The sequence below is a fragment of the Ursus americanus genome, unplaced genomic scaffold (genome assembly GCF_024610735.1).
Source record: "Ursus americanus isolate L20-20 unplaced genomic scaffold, mUrsAme1.1.p SCAF_68, whole genome shotgun sequence".
Lineage (NCBI taxonomy): Eukaryota > Metazoa > Chordata > Mammalia > Carnivora > Ursidae > Ursus > Ursus americanus.
In genome coordinates this window covers 1,117,458-1,138,695 of record NW_028273650.1, presented here as the reverse complement: position 1 = coordinate 1,138,695, position 21,238 = coordinate 1,117,458, and the positions used below count along the sequence as shown (strand labels likewise).

The 21,238-nt window shown below is 45.8% G+C and overlaps 1 protein-coding gene across 1 annotated transcript in view; it reads right to left on the bottom strand.

Annotated features, from left to right (window-relative positions):
* Window positions 1–20,378, bottom strand: part of LOC123786486 (uncharacterized) — a 224,356-nt gene extending 203,978 nt beyond the window's left edge. The window contains exon 1 of the mRNA XM_087860545.1: window positions 19,993–20,378. Within this exon, the coding sequence (XP_087716671.1) occupies window positions 19,993–20,378 (386 nt within the window). The remainder of the gene's footprint in view (window positions 1–19,992) is intronic.
* Window positions 20,379–21,238: the final 860 nt, after the last annotated feature.

Here is a 21,238-nt window from a genome sequence, read left to right as displayed (position 1 = left end):
AAGTGCTTTACAAGCACCAGCTCTGGAATCCTCACAGCCCTAACTGATTACTACTCTTGTTCCATTTTGCATGTGAGAAAACAAAGTCCAAAAAAACTTAAGACATTTTCCAAGGTCACACAGCAGACAAGGGAGAGAGAGATCAGGCATTCAAACACCAGCTTACCTTAGAATCACGATGCTATTCTGGCTTCCCAAGTTACCCAGATATTATTACTGTGAAAACAATGGACATGATTTGGGCTTTCCAAAGCAAACATGACAGAAAGATTCTTTCTGAAGCTGAGTAACAGTCAACATGACATACTGACATATTAGAAGATATCTGGCTTGAATTAACCATGCAGGCTGAGCCCCTGGCAGGAAATGGTCCGCTTGATGCTAACTGCCAAATAAAGCCCAAAACCACTGTTTCTCAATGCACAACATTCTAACCATTTAAATTATCTGTGAAGGTCTCTAACGTCCAAAATATATAACCACTTCACACAGGTGTCCCTTCCTCTAAGCTCAGTGTACCAAAGGTTTCTGCACTCAGGCAAGCCGTAGTAACCTGTACTCGGAAGAACACAGGTCAGAAGAAACTTTCTGAAAAACCAAAGATGTATAAAGAATGCAAACATGATTATGAAAGTTATCTGGGCAAACAAAAGCTTCTTTACGCTTCAAAATAATTTTCTAGTCAAACACATTCTAATACTAGACAGTGGAGCAGCTCATAGGTCATAGGTCACTGCATCCCATTCATCTGTGTGCCAGCGCATGGTACAGGGTCTGCGGTCCAACCGGTAGTAAGCTACTGATGATGTGAATACATTAGGGAAATGAAGAGGCAATATTACTAATTGCTGAAAAACCGGTATTAGGAACAACAACAACAACAATAAATCGCCCGTTCTACATGCAGAGTACACGGTGAATACCAACTGCTTGCACTTCTTAGATACGCTGGTCAAACTCATCAGGGAATAAGATTAGCTTTTAAATCCCCACAACAGAAATAACTACATCACTGGGAACTGTATTTGCTGAACCTCAGGCTGATTCTTCCCTAACTAGCCATGTACTAAGAACTATGTTCTGTCACATTTGTCAAAGAGTTATGATAATCTCCACTTAACAGATAAGAAAACAGATTTAGAGCTTAAGGAACCTGGTCAACATGCAGGGAATAAGAATCGAATCTGAGGTTCAAAGCAAGACCTATCCAACACCCATCCTCTTAACCACCATTCTGTTCTACACTGTAAATAATATCCATAGAAAATTCCACTGCGCAAAGGCTCATTAAAAATACGAAAGAAACACTATTCTACTCAAATTAATTAATAGGCACAGTTAACATATTCAAGACAAGACAACACTTCAATTGTACACATATGAACGAATGGGCTACTAAGGTATACCTAAGGGTCATTCTGTCTACCTGAGAGAGGCACCAAAGGAAGGACCCATGAACCAAATGCGTGCAGTACTTAGCAGGAAATCTCCTGCAAGGCCTGGGAGTGGTAAGTGATCAAGAGACACAGTCGTGCGGGCATCACTGGCCTCGGTGGAACTGGAGATCACTACCTGGGCAAATGGAAGCAATTTGCAAAGCGAAGGGTCCCAGATCTAGGTAAGGAAGACGAAGCACATTCCCTCCTGCCTCTCCTAGAAAGAGCAACTAGGAAGGCTGGAAAGAGTAACTGCAGAAGCTCTCTGACCACTCTGAAAAGTAAACTGGAGCAGGGGGATTAGGAAGCAAGACTGGATTTAAACCAGGACCAAAATGAGCAGATTTCAATACAATGGAAAGTCTCCTTGCACGATATCCTAAATGGGGAGGGCACACCCCAAACTTATTCAGCATAGGAAGAACCAGAAAAGCGTCAATTCCCGTGGGAGGAGAAAATCAACACAAGCCAATATCAAGAAGGAAACAAATATGACAATCAGCCCAGAGGGACTTTAAAACAACTACTGTAGAAATAATTCCACAAACAAGCATACACACAACATACTCGATATCGCAAATTCTTCTTTTCCTTTTCTCTCTTAAACCCACTGGCTCTGGCCCCCACCACTCCACGAACTTCTCCCTCTAAGACTACCAACGACCTCTGCACTGCTCAATCCAATCATTAGAGCCCAGGGCTCGTCCTTTCGACAACTGACAAGAGCTGATCTCCCACTCATGTTCTCGTGATTTTCTTCTTACCCCACCGATGGCTCCCTCCTTCCAGAGTCACCCAGGACTCTGTCCTTTCTTCTCTCAGCTATGCTTACCTCCCAGGCAAGCTCATTCAAATGCTGCTTCTATGCTAACAAAGCTAAAACTTGTCCCTCCAGCTCAGCCCGACTGCCTGGCCTTGCGCTGGACTGACCGCTGTTCACTCTGCACCGCAGCCCCACCGCGGCCTGCTCCTGCGCATCACCGAGACGGCAGAGCTACTTCTCCCAAAACCCCTTCCCGCTACAGCTCAGGGCGGCGGGCAGGGAACGCTAATAAGAGGCAACGTGGGCAAAATGAAGAGAAACATCATTCTCTTCAACTCTGCCAGCCCTCCCAGAGGTAGGGATGGATTCTAATTCCCCGTACGACTAATTGTCGAGAATGGCCCGGGTTTTCCTGACCAAACCCTGGCAGGTGTACTCTCTGCCGGGCCTGCTTGTAGGCCCCTTGGGGAAGTGGAGCATCACCGAAGAGAACTCAGTGAAACGTCCGACACCTCCAAGCCCAGGTGCTGACTGGCCCGCCCCCTCCACAAACCTTCCTACACACAGCCTTCTCCGTTCACGACAACGTCCGCCTTCCAGCTGCTGAGGCGAGAAACAACGGACGTCATCCCTGCCGCCTGTCTTCCTCCCACATTCCCCATCCGGTCTTGTCAGCAAGTAATGTTGGTTCTTCCCACAAAAGAGGCCCAGACGCTGTCCCCTCGCCATCATGCTCACCAACACCATCGTGACCGGAGCCACCATCCCTCACCGAAATGACTACAGCACTCCGGAACAGGCCTCCCCGCTCCCAGCCCTGCCACCCTAGCATACACGCTCACCACGGCAGACCGATTCCAAGCCTAGATCAGACGGCATCGCTTCTCTGCTCCAAACCCTAAATGGTCCCTCATCTTACATGGATGACAACAGAGAGTCAGTGAAGGAACGAGGCGAAGGACTGAGCCAACTGGTGTTCCCCACACTGCTAGGCTGTTTGTTCAAGGGGTCAATGGGACTGAAGAAGGGGCCTCTGAGGGCAGTCAGTGTGGAACTGCTGGTGAGAACACTTTTAAAGATATTAAGAAAACCCTGATTTAATACAACCTGGAGTAGAATCTGCTAAGACACATTATAACTGATGACAGTAAAAATATCTGCAGAGCAGAAAAAGGGTTAGCTGGAAAATATACAATGATGAAAATATAAGTTGCTTAAAGCATTTAAACTATGGTTATTCAGTCTATCATTCATGAGCAGGAGCTTTGTGGAAAGTATTCGAACCCATCATGTGTTACTGAGCCAGTAGTACCAACGGCAACCTCATGAAATAGCCTGACTTGTCCTACCACACTGCAGTTCAATGGTTTGTGCAAGGCTCTGCTGTGACTTTTCAACCACAGAGCCAAGACTGAAATCTATTTGAAAAAGACCCCCCCCTTTACTCATCACTATTACCAAACACTCAATTGCTTCGGAAATTAGCTTTTGCTCCTACATGTTAACATTTCTTCATGAGCTCAGCCTAAATTGACAAGGCACAGCAGCGCTCATATGAGGGACTTCGGGCAGTGACGGCATTTCAGTGGCTGCAAGCATCTTACTCACAAGCAACATCCGACGCGGCCACACGGCTCCCCCACCGCCACAAGTTAGAGCAGCGCCTGCTGACTCACTCGGAGGAGCGTGCAACTCCTGACCTCAGGGTGGAGTTCACGCCCCACGCTGGGCATAGAGGCTAATTAAAAATGAAAAAAATTAAAAGTTAAAGAGAGAAGTGGATTTGTGTCCCCACACAAACGTGTAGCAGATGTGTTTTGAGCTCAAACTACAGTTCCAGCGGCATTTCTCAAACCTCAATGCAAGTACAATGAAAATTCACGTATCTCAAACCCACTTCACCGAGCAACTGAGGCACTTCCATCAGACCATCAATCGGAGAGAGGAATCTGCGCTGTAATGACGTGCGGAAAGGCAAACATCAAAAAGAATCTAGTGGAATTCTATCGATGTCTGCCAAACGATGAATACACTAAACTGAAATGATATGCTTCCGAACTGGTATCAGTGTGCAAGAGCACCTACGAGTATGCGGACACTGTCAGAGATGACATCTGTAACCTTCTGTGCAGATCAGCCCCGAGACTGAACATTTGTCATTGGTTGTGATGATACGGAACACTACCTGTGAGCTCCAATTACAAAACATGTTATCCAACCCTCCCCCGAAAAAAAATTCCATTCTTATTAGACCTGTATTAAAATATATATACATACTCAACTATTATTTGAAATTCTGTCAATAAAAATTTTATAGATATTAGTGTTCTCTCCTGTTATGTAAGTACTTACATAATATCCTTCATTTTGCCTCTTAGTCTGCAAAACCTAAAATATCTACCATCTGCCCCTTCACAAAGAAGCCTGCCGATCCGTTTCAGTCATCTTCCCCAGATCTTCTGACCACAGGTACAGCTAAGGCACATACCACATATCTTTAACTTCTCAGCTGTTTTTTTCTTTTTAACTTAAGTCTGTCATTTTACCTTTATTCCTTATAAATTTTACCTTGTTGATTTTAGCACTTCATTACAACCTGTCGAAGTATTTTCAAATCCTGATTCTAAAAATGAACGGTCTCCCAGCATTAACTCCTGTTCTTTACTCAAATTCTTGATGAAAACATTACGACAGGTGTCAAGTATGACACACTTCTGGAGACATCTTCACTTGGGTGCAGAAATTCTGGTATTTTAGTTTTGTGGCAAATTACACTACATGTGGTTGCAATGTATCTTCTACCTACGAGCAGTAATTTCTTTTCTTTTTTTTTGGAAGATTTTATTTATTTATGTGACAGAGAGAACACAGCAGGCGAGTGGGAGAGGAAGAAGCAGGCTCCCAGCGGAGGAGCCCGATGTGGGACTCGATCCCGGAACGCCGGGATCACACCCTGAGCCGGAGGCAGACGCTTAAGGACTGCGCTACCCAGGCGCCCCAAAAGCAGTAATTTCTTGAACTCCCTAGTAATGACAGGAATAACAATTTACTTTCTAGGCTGTATGCAGGAAAGGATTAAGCTTGCCCCAGGGAAGATTTGGCCATTGCCCAGCTCCTGGGAAGTCACCTCTGAGCCTTTGGAATCCCCTGCCTGATAAGGCGGTCTTTGTTTAGCTGGGGGCCTTCGGCCACACCAGACAGTCCATGCTAACAATTTGATTTCTGGTGGAGCCTTGCGCCACACACGACACCAGTTTGATCTCCAGAGGGACTGGAGACTAAACTCAGCCATGTAGGCAGTGCCTATGGGACAACCCCCAATACATATCCTGGACACCAAGGCTCAGGTGAGCTTCCCTGGTTGGCAGCATCGGTGCTGGGAGAAGTCAGCACACCTGCACTGCGAGAGGACAACTAGAAGCTCATGCTTGGTCTTCCCTGGACTTCGCCCGGTGTGCCTTTCCTTCACTGACTTCTGTCCGCATCCTTGCCCTGTAATAAACCATAACCATGAGGATAATGGCTTCTCGCAGTTCTCTAAGTCCTTCTAGTGAACCACGGAACCTGCAGGTAGTCTTGGGGGCCTCCCAAACTCTAGGTCCTGATGATTTACAACGTCCTTACAGCAACACTACAGCAGTGTTCTTTCAGCACGAGGAGATGCTAGTTTAAAATGCAGGTGACAGGGGCGCCTGGGTGGCACAGCGGTTAAGCGTCTGCCTTCTGCTCAGGGCGTGATCCCAGCATTATGGGATCAAGCCCCACATCAGGCTCCTCTGCTGGGAGTCTGCTACTTCCTCTCCCACTCCCCCTGCTTGTGTTCCCTCTCTCGCTGGCTGTCTCTGTCTCTGTCGAATAAATAAATAAAATCTTTAAAAAACAAATAAACTAAAATAAAATAAAAAATAAATAAAATGCAGGTGACAGGCGTCCACATCAGCAATGATCATCCAACATCTCTGTGGGATAACACCAGGCATTTGCATTAAAAAAAATTTTTTTTTTGAGAAAGAAAAAGCCAGATCACGAGGCGGTGGGGCAGGAAAGGAGACTCCACACTGAGCACAGAGCCTGACACAGGGCTGGATCTTATGACCCTGAGATCATGACCTAAGCCCAAAACAAGAGTAGGATGCTTAACTGACTAAGGCACCAGGCCCCCCTGCCTGCATCTCTCATATACTCTCCTTGGTGATTCTTACATACACTACTTTCAGGACCACTGACGTACCCAAAAGCTTCCTGAGGCAGTGACCGTCTTTTTTTTTTTTTTTTAATTTACTTACTTACTTACTCACTTATATAATCTCTACACACAACGTGGGGCTCAAACTCACAACCCCAAGATTAAGAACCACATGCTCCACCCACTGGGCCAGCTAGGCACCCCAGGACTGTCTTCTTTTTAATGAATCCCCATCAGGACAAGATGCTCAAGAGTCAAGAGTGACTCAGGACAATGCTCTAAATCTGGTAGAGAAGTGAGAACAACTGGCATTATTAGTCTTCTAAAACTTAGACTATATACACGTGTGAGATTTGTTTTGTCATTCCTCAAATATCCAAGACAATGTAGAAATAAATGACTGAATGCAAACCACAAGTTACTTGGATACAGTGTGAACAACGGATTCAACGGTGTCCATTTCTCACCCATTTTTCAATTACATCCATTTTTTTCAATCTCCTGACAGTTAATAGGAAACCTGAGTTTTAGAAGCTGTCTTCATACCCTTCTCATCTACTAAAAAGATCACCCATGAGCTAAAGGTCAAGACAGCTGAGAGAATCTTGAGAGTTCTCCTCTGTCAGTATCAAGGAGCCATTTACCCAAGGAGCCTTACCCTGTTATTTCTTCCTCTCTACAGTGGGAGCCCCGGACCAGCTGATCCCTAAATTTAGATCAACCTCTAAAACCCTAGACTACCTAAAACAATAAAAATAAAGGAGGCAAACACCCAGTGGAAAAGTTTAGAATTTCCAATGAAATAGTTGAAAGGGCAGACTCAAAGACGAAAATCAAACATCAACTCTTCACCAACCAAATCATCAACCGTCACCCGACAAAAATTAATTCATATGTAGACAACTTGCATTTAAACTAAGTTACTCCTGCTACCTCTTTTATCAAGTCAATTCCTTAGGACACAACTAATGTATTTTTCCCAAAGCAGAAAGCAAAGCTTTTTTTTGCCATGACACAGCCAAGGAGACGCCAAACTTTTTACCTACACTGGAATCACAATTATCCCCAGCCTGAAATCTTAAGGGTGATATTTTAAACAGCCTAGGGGTTTTCACTTCTAACGTCTACACCATCACTGAATTCCATCATTTCTTAGATCTTTGCCATTCATGACACTTGGCCCTTAATGGAGGTCACAGTCCTGTCAACAGGAAAAGGGAAACTTTCTCAGACATAAACCCATTTCCAAACGCTCCCCTCTAAGCCTCAACTGCTATAGGGCAGCCATATATCACCAAAAACAGCAAATCTCTGCACGGACTGCTATAATCCAGAGTCTGTAATTCCTAAATTACATATAACGCTAATGTCAAACACGAACCAATCCAGTTTAGACTCCAGGACACCACATTCATCTGCCTGGTGCGAACATAAACCACCAGCTGCCCAGTTCCTCCTGCATCTGTTCACGGAAGAGCTAACTGTAACAGGACGAGTTAGGTACTGTCTTACAACTATTAACTATCAACGCACTTCTGAGCGGACAGAAAAACTACACTCCTTTTTGGAACTAACACAGCCAACTAAAAGTGACACTGGTCCATCTCTCAGAGCCATGGGACTGTTAAGATATTCCTAATAGTTTATAAACTTTAGCTTCATCTCATGTACAACAGCATGTTGAAACATCCATGCCAACGAGAGTCCCAAACTCTCCTGGCTGGCCTTCTATGTACAAAAACCGGGCCTTGTTTTGTCTCTCGGAGGCCAGGGGAGACATCTGCACTGCTGGCTGGTAGACCTCGGTTGGTACAGTTGGGCTCAGGTGACAGCTTCATGTGCCTGTGTTTTATGTAGCGGTCTGGGATGTATGACACTTAAAGTAACAGTCCTGTGATTTGGATGCTTAGCTTTCCCTTACAGCCTCACACCCGGGCAGAGTGTCAGACATCCACAGTCCAATAACAAGGAGTGCCCCCGCCTTGGGCTGGGCTCACTTTTGATAATGGGATGAAAGCCCAAGCATCCTACCCCAGGAAAACAGCTCATGTGCATACACACAATTCTGCGTACCGCTTCTGGGGTTCATGGACCTAGGAGACAGCATTTCCTCCTTAAGCAACAAACAGTCTGATCAGTAAGCACTTAAAAACAAAAAGATCTTCATGGACTTTTCACCAAGGGAGAAATCTGGGAGCCATCCTGGAATTGCTCTGGACACCCCCTCTCTCAGCCCTGGCTCTTCATTTCCCAGGTCAGAGCCTGGAGACTGGCTGAGAAACAGGCTTCAAATCACCCTCTCTCCAGTTCCTCAGTCACGCCCTTAATTAAGGCCTTCTTCACTTGTGTGTACAACGTAATTGTAGAATTAAAAGGACACAGGCTGTTAGATTGGACCATCTGAACTTTGCCCATCACTTTACTAGCTGGGCGACAGACACTGGGCAGCCATTCCCTTAATGACAAAGGCTTGGCTCCTCTCCCTTCTGAAGCGCATGACTGCAACACCTCCTTGACCGACCCTTGTACTAGTTAACCACCCGCTTGTCATAGGAATCTGCTCCCATCAGAATCAACCACACGCTGCTCTGATCTTGTCAATAGTATCAACCCTACCTCCTTCTCGACCCAACCCTTTCTGTACTCCTAAACACTAGTAAAAACATCCAGTCTCACAGAGCCCAGCCTCTCCCGCCTCTGCACCTTTAGAGCGGGCATGTCCTCCACGAGGCCCTGCCTGCTTCCCACCTTCCACTCTCTTTCTACAGATCCCTGCAGACAGCCAGACCTGAAGAGGTCACGGCATCTGGTCCACAGCCAGTTTCTGTATGGTTCTGGGCTAATCAAGGTTTTTACCCTTTTAAAGGTTGTTTAAAAAAAAAAAAAGGCAGCTATGTGACAGGCCCTATGTGGCCTACAAAGCCTGAAATGTTTACTATCTGACCTTTAACAGAGAAAGTTTGCTGACCTCTGAGCGTGACCGTGACGGGGACATGCCCTCCAGGTCCTCAGAGCACTCTGCTCTGGCACTATCACTGTAGGCATCATACTGCACGCTGACTGCCTCACTCCCCTCCTGTCTGTGCCCCCGGGGGCTGACACTACACCAGGCACAAGACAGGTATTTAATACTGTTGACGCCTCAACAACTGGGTCCACGTATACACAGATTTTTTTTGATACATGCCGCATAGTAAATGTAGTTTCTCATAATTTTCTCAACATCCTCTTTTCTCTAACTTACCTTTTTATAATACAGTATATGATACACATACAAAATATGTGCTAACTGCCGATTCTCAACTATGGGGAAGGGTCCGGCGGCCCGCAATGTTCAGGGGTCAACTGTCCTGGCACTTTACATGTGTACACCATCCCACATAGTAACTGCACGCAGAGCTTCAAAGATCACAGATACTAGAGTTTATATAGACAGTATCAGAAGTCACGTGACTAAAGGCAACGCACCAGGATTTGTACCTCAACCTCCTGTTTCCTAGTTAAGATGCTCTTTCTACTAAAAAGACCTGCGTCTCTACACAAACTATGATACCTAGACATCTTTGATTACTAATACCTGAGACTTTAGCTAAGGGTAAAATTTAATTTTTGACTCGCTATTTAATTTTGATAATTTTTAAATTACTGCTACTTTTTGTAAATTAAAGAAAAAAGAAAGAAACAGACACCCTAAGGAAGCACTAGGCAGGTATTTGTAAATTAAATATCAGTACTTAGTGGTTTTCTACTCAGTGCACCACAGCCTCCCATGATCCCACCTATACCGGTCTGAGAACCCACACCACCTTAGAGACAGGCTCCATGATACGCCTGTCAAAGAGGCTCAATCCTCTGTCTAGCTGTTCCTGCTCTAGACGGACTTTGGAAAAAGTCAAGAGTCCGGCCAGCACTGTGTAAGAGAACGCTCCATGACGATGAAAATGTCCCATCTCTGCACTGTCCGAGGTGGTAGCCACTAGCCACACCTGCATACTGAGCACCCAAACTGGGGCTAGTGTGACTGTCAAACAGAACTTTTCATTTTATTTAATTTTAATTTAAAGAGCCACACACAGCTAGCAACGACTACAGGAGACACAGATCCAAGTCTAGACTCCAAACACTGCAGTGAAATAAAACACACTTTTCCCTGTATCCTTAACTACAGGCTATGTTATCTGGCCCAATCATTCCCCTGAAAAAGACTAAAAAAGATGGACAGAATACTTTAAAATCTTAAAATCAACCAGAAACTGACAAGACAATAAAGAAAGAACAGGCCAAAATTAAAGTGAAATCAGGAACCCAAAGAGATGAACAAGCACAGAAACCACCTCTGCCCTGCAGTCATTTGCCAATTCTGAAAATTTTCAACTTTCATTTTTACAACCATTCAGGGAAAGAGGAGTAAGAATCAAAAGCTGGGTCCCTTAGGGTGTTTAACCAAAAACACTCCCTCCAGAAGCAGGGCCCTAAAGGCTACAGAGCTCAAGATAAAAGAAACCAGAGGTGAGTCACCTCTCCAGTAAAATCACAGCACTGGGCGGTCCAAAGTACCTCAAGCCTTAAACCTGCTTTAAACTGGTTGAAGCAAAAAAGAAAAAAAAAAAAAAAAAAGCTCTCAGAAGGAGCTATATCTTCATTCTATGCCTCAATAGACTCCTACAAATAATCAGAACTAAGTTAAGAATCCTACAAATAATATCCTACACCATAAATAAAAATGAATCACAGACCTAAATGTAAACCTGAAACTTTTCTAGAGGGGGATGGAGGGAAATAAAGGAGAAAACCTTTGTGACCTAGGATTAGGCAACAACTTCTTAACTACGACACTGAAAAAGCACAGTCCAGGGGTACCTGGGAGACTCAGTCAGTTAAGTGTCTGCCTTGGGCTCAGGTCATGATCTCAGGGTGCTGGGATTGAGTCCCAAAGACAGCAGGCTCCCTGCTCAGCGGGGAGTCCACTGCTCCCTCTCCCTCGGCCCCTCCCCCATCCCGCTCTCTCTCCCTACCTCGAATAAATAAATAAAATCTTTAAAAGAGAGAGAGAGAATGCAAAAACAAACCATAGCATGAGAGAAAAGCACAGCACACATCTGACAAAGACTTGTATCCAGAATATATAAAGAACCCACCAATAAGAAAAAAAATTTAATAGGCAAAAGATTTGAACACCAAAAGATACACAGGTGGCAAAACCACAAAGAAAAACCATTACACACCTATCGGAATGGCTGAAAAGCTAAAAGACTAACCATACCAAATGCTGCCCCAACGATCCAGCGTGACTGGAACTCTCACACAAGGCTGGGAGGAATGTGAAATGGTTCAGCCATTCCAGGACAGAGTTTGACACTTTCTCAAAAAGCCAACATAGGCCTACCACAGGATCCAGCCATTACAGTGCTAGACCCAACCATTTCCAGGAAAAACAAAAGCCGATGGTCACATGAAGACTTGAGCAAAATTATTCAAAGGCTTTATTTGTAATAACTCAAACCAAGAAACGACTCTCCACACACTGATCACGTTCGACGTCATCCCAAACAACAGCAGGAAGAAATTCCTTGCAAGTCAGCAAGGGATTCTAAAACAGATACAGATCTGCAAAGGGTCAAGGATGGCCAAGGTATGCTTAAAAAGGAACCAAGTGGGAAGAGTTCCACAATAAGACCTGTTATAAAACTAAAATAATTGAAGCAACTTAAACTGGGCAGTACCAGTGGAATTCAAGAAAGTCCAAAACAGATGCACATACACACGGACCTTTCATTTCCAAGAAAAGGGGCACTGCAGAGCGCTGGGGGAAAGATGCTCTTTTCAATGAACGGTGTTCGGACAACTAGCCTGTCCACAGGTTAATGAAGCTGGATTCCTTCTTCAGATTATGCACCAAAACCAATTCTGAGAGAATTACAAAGTTAAAGGTTAAAAGCAAAAGTATAAAAGCATTTAGAGAATAAATGAGGAACTAGTTCATGACCTCAGGGCAGGGAAAGACACAAAAAGCTTACAAAGGAAAAGACTGACAAATGGCACTAATTAAACTTAAGAACTTCTATTCATAAAAAAAAAAAACACACACAAAAACCACTGAGTCAGTGAAACTGCATATGACAAAGTGGGAAGAGACAGCAGCAAAATACATAACCAACAAAGAATGTGTGTTCTGAATATATATAGTCTACAAATCAATTTAAAAATAACCTAATAGAAAAATATGGGCACTTCGAAAAACAGTGAATCCGAATGGCCAGTAAATGTATAAAAAGATGTGCAACCTCACTGTAACCAGGAAAAGGCTATTGAAAACCACAAGGCAGCAACACAGCAGAAACCACCAGAAGGGGCGGGGCGGGGCGACTGACACAAGACCAGAGCAGGGCTGAAGCAGTCATTAGAGAGAAGACTGGGGGGCGGCTGGAGCCTCCCAGCACAGCGGGGAGCAACAGGAGACTCCCTCACTGAGAGGTGCTCCAGGCCAGGCGCTCTGATGTACATTTAGTGGGCTCACAGTCTATAACTGACTATAAACTAGAACTTTAACTTCACTTGACCAATGTAAGGAGAAAGAAACTGTTTCAGATCACTTTTTCCCACCAGCTCATTCCTTTTATTTTCTCCATCACAGGGCTGCACCACTGACTCAGTCTGATGGGGGCCAGAAGAGGACGTGGAAACATCCTTTGTACTTCGCGTCCACATGATGGTAACCTAAGTCCACCCGTCTGTCCCTAATTCTCTTCTCTACCTTAGTAACAACTTCATGTACTTCAAGGTCACAAGGCCCCCTCAGCAGGAGCACAGAGTCTTCTTCAATCATTAAACCAATGACTGAGGGCCAACCCACTATAGGAGGAGGAGGAAGCTGTGAAGGACCCACAGATCCGTACAGGATAATACAGAGTCCCTGTCCCTGAGCTCACAATATTCTATTTGCCTTCAGGTGCGTCCAACTCTGCATAAGACATAGTAGAAAGTAAGCATATCACCAATTCCATCTTTGAACACTAACTTTTATCTAGCTCTGATCTTAGGGAAAAAATAAAGGACAAAGGCAAAACAATACATATTAAATTTAGATATGACTTTAATGCTAGGCATAGAATCAATTCACACAATACTGTTTTAGTAGTCACCCCAAGACTTGGAAATCATCCTGACTCTAATATAAGCAAGCCAATCTTTCAACACCGAAACAAAACCACCAGGGAACACGTGCCTTGAGCACCCACATATACACACTTTCCTGCTATCTGCCAAAAACCACAAGTCCAGGGGCCATACAAATTGCTATTTCAATGCAAAATCATTTATTTAAAATCCAAACCAAGATTCAAAAGAATTTAATGACCTCAGCATAAAACATTCAAAATCCCTAAACAAAATTAGTTGTGAGGTCTTCCCAAGACTCTAGAAAACCTGAAAAACATACTGAAAAAGAGTCCTGAAGTGAAGGCAATCTCACTAGCAAATCTAAGTGGTCAGAAGCCAAACACATGCCTCTGCCATTTACGACTGATTTTTTGCCTGCTACGACTTGCATTTCTCTTAAAACACTCTCAAGTAGTAGTTGACAGACACTAGCATGCAACAAAAGCTCCTGGACAGCATGTTCAAACAGACTGCGGGCCCCACCCCCCGAGTCTGATTCAGGAGGTCAGAGGTGGGGCACGAGCACAGGCATTTCTAACTCGGCCAAGTGATGGTGATGCAGTTGTACTTTGAGAACCACTGCAAACAACCAGTTTACTGGTTTACTGTGGTGTGCGCACGCACGTGTTTCCCTTCGCAATAAGCAAGACCAAGGGGAACTTGCTGAGGAAGAACAAACTCTTTTTTTTACCCAAATACTGACTTTTCTTGCCTGAGTGAAGGTAAGTGACCTGTTGCTCAAAACGTTTACTCTGAACAACAACGTAAAAGACTCTCTAAGCAGATCATCGGAAGGCCGGTGTGTCATGGAACTGGCATTACAGTGTTAGGAAGATGGATTTTTTTTTAAGATTTTATTTATTTATTTGACAGAGAGAGACAGCCAGCGAGAGAGGTAACACAAGCAGGGGAAGTGGGAGAGGAAGAAGCAGGCTGCCAGCGGAGCAGGGAGCCCAATGTGGGGCTCGATCCCAGGACCTTGGGATCATGCCCTGAGCCGAAAGCAGATGCTTCACAACTGAGCCACCCAGGCGCCCCTGGGAAGATGCATTTTTAAAAATGGTTTCAGGGCATAATGTAAAACCCTTGTAAAGTACATGATGAATCCAACTGATTAGTAAAAGATACATTAGAGCTTCTAGACCAGTCATCAAGGATCTTTTATAAATCCCAACTTCCTAGGTCTTCAGAATATAGAATGAGTCCTAACGAACACATGACCAATTCCTACAAAATTAATTTCTAGAAAAAAACATTTGAAAACCATAAAGGGACAGAGAAATGCCTTTTTCCCGCAGCTCAAGTTTCATGATATTTGTAATCTAAAATAAAGCAGACAAAGATAGAAACAGATAATCCAAGTTCTCCCTGGTATCAAGTCCTACCTGGTTTGTAAGTAAGGTTCTTTACCAAGGCAAACAAAAAACAGTGGACTGCTGACTGACGCAGGAACAGTTCTCCAACAACGAATGAGTCTGGGTTCTTTCATTCAATAAATATTGTGTCAGACACTGGGGATGCCATAGTGTGTAAAACAAAGTTTCTGCCCTCGTGTTGCTTAAATTCTATAAAAAGACACACAATGCACTACAAATATGGAATGTATAAAACCACTTCAGCTCTTTCTTCAGTCCATCAAAGACAAACACATGGTGCTTTGGTCCCAAGTACACCCAACAAGCACCTACCATTCACAGCACAATCCAAAGCACCAGATGGCAGGACTTTCAAGATAGAAAATGGAGGCAGAAAGGAGATCCTAGGCACAGAAAGCCCATAGATACAACTTTTTAGGTTCTTCTGAGCCTTGGTTTTGGTCCACTGGCCCTAAATAAAGGAGGACAGAGTACGTCGAGTCTTAAAAGCACTATGGAAAATTCTAAATCGGTGAGAATGAGCACCTTCACTTCAGAAACATTTATAGAGCAGCAATGTGTTAGAGATTATAAATTCTAGGATTTACTACAAGGGGATGAAAACTGCATGAGAAATTTACAATTTACTTTTCCCTCACATTACACCTTGCTTCCCACAAAACTATAATCATAAACACTGACACCCCCCCCCCAAAAAAAGTCACCAATGAAAACACTCTGTAACAATGTAGAGGTTACTAAAGCACAACCTTGAACAAATAAGAAGCGTCAATCACTGCACTATGCATTATATATTTGTATTTAACTGATTTTAAATTAACTTAAAATAATTAAACAATTTTGGTATGTTCATTAAAATGTTTACCTACACCATGTTGGCCAGATCACAGCTTCATGATATGAAAGCGTCAGATTCAAACAGAAAATATAATTATTTCAACTCTCCCAGACACGGTACTTACACCTGCATGCTACTCACTCCCCCTTCGGAAGGCTGGGTTCAGATCTGTGAGACTACTGCTGCTCTAGTCCTGTCTGGTCCTAGAAGCTGCACAGAGAGTTCAGCAGGCCCAGCCAACAAGGACCTACCCCTTGTGGGCCAAGAGGCCCACGGCAAGCTCCTCAAACTCCAAACTTCCAGTGTCTCCTCTGCAAAAATGAGGATAGCAATAGCACAATCAATGCTTCTCAGGAGGAATAAAGGAGAAAAAGCATGAAAGCAATCACCTCAGGTCTGGCACGTGTCATCTCCCAGATTTAATTCATCGGTAAAAAGGTAGTGACACCTACCAACAACACACAATACCCCACACGTAGCAGTAACATTACATCTCCTCCCCTATCAGTGGATAACATTCACATGTATGACTTTGGTCATTTTTCTTGTTCTGAAAAATGAGTTTACAGTAAATGCCAATGTATATCAATAAGATCTAGGCAGAATTTGTTTCGTTCAATACAAAGCTTGCAAGGAAAGACCTTCATGTCCTGACAAATAAGTAAACTCTGTGACGATGCTACTTGTTCCCTTCTCGGAGGCTTTCAACTGCTAAAAAGTGGCAATAGTGCCACCCAGCCAAAAACATCTATTTCATACTTTCCTCTAAAAACCACTTCATTAGTGTTTATGCAAATCAGACCATAATTAACGGCATTTGCTAAAAATCTCACCTATCCTGAAAGTTGAATTACATATGCCTATCTGAATTTTATTTCCATGATAGAGCCTAGCAAAAAAAAACAATACAACTGTTACAGACAGGAAGAGAGGGGGTTCTTCTGGCACTTTATAATCAGAAACACATTTATGTAGTTCTGAATGGTAAGATTTGGCACCATTCCTAGAAATTAATGCCACAAAGTGGTAGACAGCAATTTCATTTCTCCTACACTAGGTTGCCTTTTGGTAGTCATGAAATGGAAGAGAGAAAAAAAAAAAACCTTGCACAAATATTAGCAGAGAGAAAAAGCCATCAACGGTTTAAATAATCCACTACGAAACATGGTTTTCAGAAGAGACATAAAAAAACAACTACTTAAGGCAGCTGGCTGAGGCACTGAAACACAGGTACACCCAAACAGGAGCTGGAACCGCGCTCATCCTCTTCCACCGAGGATCCTTCTAAGGACAGAGATGCGACTTCAGATTTGAATGCTTACTGCACTCACAAACTTCCTGGAATTTACTACTATTCACTCAAATAAGGTCATTTACTTTGCCCAAGTTTTTAGAATTTGCATTTTAAATAATTTCTATAGGCATCAGTAAAAATTCCCAAAGACCCCCACAGCAATATTTTGCTAATTATTTAAGGGATTTTAGTAAGGACATACAGTAACGAAATAAGTTCTTAAGCTCGAGCTTTAAGACAAAATAAACTACTACAGAAACTAAACTTTACTGGTTTACAAGCCAAAAAAAACCCCTCATTTCACAAACGATAGAATTTTTAATTATATTGAAATTTAAAACAAGATTTTAGCCGAAAACTGTCTAAACTGAAAATGTTTACTTTCAAAAGTTAAAGACTTACATATTAAGACTTTGACTCTCATCTTTCCTGTGTTACCCTTGAGACAAGTATTTTCTCAAAATTAAGACACTTAAAAATACAGGAAAAAAGGTTTCCATAAAATCTTTAGAGATAGAGAAGTAGCAACTCAAAACTAACATCCAAAAAAGAAGAGTCATGTTCAAAATGACTCTTTACTACACGATAGAACATATACAGTACACAGAAGACACTATAATTTTTCCTGCGGGAACTAATCAGCATTTTTTTAAGGGGATAGCTTTAACAATACAATTGTTATTTAGACAATTTCTCAAACTTCCCAGCGAGAAAAGTTATGTGACTTGCTGAAGAACCCAATTTTAAGAATTGGGATGTCAAGTTCTCTAATTTCCAACAATGGGCATGGAGTGCTAGAGAAACGATGTTAGTGAGAAATGTTCTAATGATCTGCACTGTGGCTCCTAACTTCTGGTTTCACCGGACACTTCCACCCCATCGCACTCATGGAGCTTCACTCCTAATCACGACTCACCTTCAGCGGACCGCCGGCCTGAAAAGAGGCTGAAGTCCTCTCTCCTGTAGGGCTCTGCCCCAGGACTCTTGGCCCCAAACCTTAAACACTAAGTTCTGGATTCAATGTCTTTATTTATCCAAGGACTTGCTTCTTGATGCATCATAACCTCTGAACAATGCGTAGGTCCTTTTATTCAGTGTATATACTCAAGTCTTAGGTTGATTGTGGGACCCTTTAAAAGACAGCAATGGGTTTTAAACAATCTTTCCCCAGTTTTCATTATTAAATCAGAGTATATGATAATCACCGGAAAGATATTACTTAAAGAATGTGTAACATGGGATCTTGCTGCTTCGACAACATTTAGCACACAAATGTATTCAAGACACGAGTGGTAGGCTCATTCAGTGTTTCACCTCCAAGGACAGCCACAAAGAGAAAACAATGTACTCATAAAGACACCGGAATGCAAACTTTCTTCAGAAGTTTCATGTGTTTAAATATTGCAGGATGTTAAAAATTATCTCCAAAGCACAATGGCATGAAAAAATCACCTACATTGGATCTCAACAAAAATAAGGTGAATGCTAATTTGCAATGTATCTTTCCATCACTTCATCCACCTTTCAGGTTTTCAAGAGATGAGACAACTGACCAGAGTTCACGCATTTCCAAGAGAAGACTGCTTCCATTATGAGTTTTACAAATAAAATATTAAGAGTGAGGCTCTGGTATTTCATTTCAAATAGTAATGGCCTATTTTTCCAACCACGAAAATGTTGACATTCTACCTAAGAATCCCAGCGTTGGTCGTCTTATGTACAGATCCCCAAATCCTTACACCGCCTTCAGCTTGAATGTATTTCAACCAGTTCCCATAATTACTACATTACTATTATCTTAGTCTCACTGCCAAAAACCCAGCTGCAGGCTAACCATGCAAGAATGAGACACTGTTGAAATGACTAAAAAAATTTTTTTACCCTTACTGCATTAAGCTAAATCCTGCAATTAAATAAAACCAAGTAACACACACACACACACACACACACACACACACACACAAACACACACCCCTCCTCCTCCTCCTGAGAAAAGAAAGGAAAGGAGAGAGAAAGAAACAAGTCCTTCTTCCACCTAAGCCAGAAGCAGAGCTAGGGGCTGGGTTGGGAAGAGGTAAACTTGGAGGCACAATGAATCAACGAGGTCTCCAGGGCTTTCGCCCCAAAAACCACAGGGCCACAGCAAGTTGAGCGCCAGCTGCGGGGAAAGAGCTGGCCCGGATCCGGGTTCGAGGCTCGCCCTTCCCTGCCGCAGGGCCAGTGAGTCCCCATATCGGGTCAGGGCTCTTCTCCCCCCTCCAGGTCCCCAAGGATTTCCCTCTTCCTCCTCCTTCCTCTCTCCCCCCTTTTGTCTTTGAGGCAATTGGCCAGCTCCCAAGGAGGCCGGCTGGCCTCCCCAAGCCCCCGGCCTCCCTGTGCGCTCCGGCCTCGAGCCCCTCCGTCTCTCCGAGACCCCCGAATCCACCAACTTCCCCATCTTTCACGAACCCCCCCAGGCCTTCTCATGTCCCCCAAACCTCCCCGTTTACCCGAGCCCCCGGCCTCCCCTCGTCCCCTGGCCTGCTGGAGCACGCCGACCTCCCCACAAGTCCGTCCTCCACCCATAGCCGTTCTCCCAGAACACGCCCCCTCGTCCCCCTTCCCTGGCCTCTCCTGTCCCCCCGGCGGCCTCCCCACATCCCCGTCCTCCCGGAAACCCCCAGTCCGTCCCACATCTCCCGACCCGCCCGCGCCCCGATCCTCCCCAGAGTGCCGCCCTCCCCGGGCCCCTCCCTCGTCCTCCCCACTTCTCCGGCCTCCCCACATCCTCGGCCTCCCAAGCGGCGCGCGGGAGGGGTCCGTCTCCGCCTCATCCGCGGCGCGGACCGGCTGGTTAGCCCCGCTCGGCCCTCCGCCCGCGGGCCGCGGCCCTGCCAACCCCCAGCACCAGGAGCCGGCCCACCCGCCCGCTTCCCGGCCCCCGCCCCCTCCCCGCACTCACATGGACCGCGCGGGGCGCCGGGAGGCGAGGGCAGACCACTGCGAGGCGGCGCCGCGAACCGACGGGCGGCGCTCCCTCCAACGCCTCACGCCGCGGGCGCACAGCGCTCCCGGCGGCGGCGGCGGCGGCGGTCCCGGCGGCGGCGGCGGCGGTCCCGGCGGCGGCGGCGGTCGCGGCGGCGGCGGCGGCGGCAGTAGCAGCAGCAGCAGCGGCGGGCTTGCGCCCTCTGGCCGTGCTGCGTAGGCGAGGGCCGCGCATGCGCGGCGACCGGCTGAGGAGCGCTTCACCGCCCCGGCGCGCGCCCGGCCGCGTCCCCGCGCCGAGCTTCCGCCCCCCCCCCACCCCCCCCTCCGGAGGACCGGGCATGCGCCCGGTGGCCCGCGCATGCCCTGCACAACACGGGGCTCCGGTCCCGAGACCGCGCCGGACAGTCGCGCGGGGCATTCAGGACGGCAATGGACTGAGCGAGCCTGTGGTGGCCGGGTCTGGGGAAGCCTCGGCGGAGGCCGGGAGGGGCGGCCCGCCGAGCTGAGGTCCCGGAGGTCCCACTGGCGGCACTCTGGGCCGGCGGGGCTGGACCGACCTCGGGGAAGCCCTCCCACCCGCTGCCCTGCCCCCCACAGCCCGGACGCGGCCCCTTTGCAGGGCCTCCCTAGCCCGCCGCCCTACAGCCCAGCCCCAGGGCCGGAACCCGCAGGGTCGCGCCCCCCAGTGGGCCGGGGCCTGGCCCGAGTCCTCGCGCGTGTCTTCGCCAGGCTTCCTGCCCACCCCGAGGAGTTAGGTGTCCCGGGACCCTCTGCACACAGGAGAGTGAGGCTCACATCAGGGATGTGTTCCGTGGCATCACAGCTAATGCTGGGCTGTACTTAGATTGAATCCTGAAAGACGGCCTGAAAGAGGCTGTGGGAGGTGGCTGGAGGTAGACAGATGTGGGGCCTGCGTGCTGGTCCCTGGGCTGCAGAAAGAAGAGGAGGACCCCCGGGATCTGGGAGTCACCAGGCCTAGGGCAGCTGAGCAGACCCAGGACACCAAGTGGAAGGGGCAAAAATGCACTCGTCCAGGGGCTTCTTCAGGCATCCTTAGGAACCTGGCGTTTGTTCTTTAGGCCGCAGGCAGCCTGGGGAGGGTTTCAAGCAGGAAGTAATATCTGATTTGTGTTCTTAAAAAAAAAAAAAATGGATAGGAAGGGGCAGGGCTACTTTCATCTTTATGGCGTCACTTTGATCCTCACCACAAGCCAGGAGGG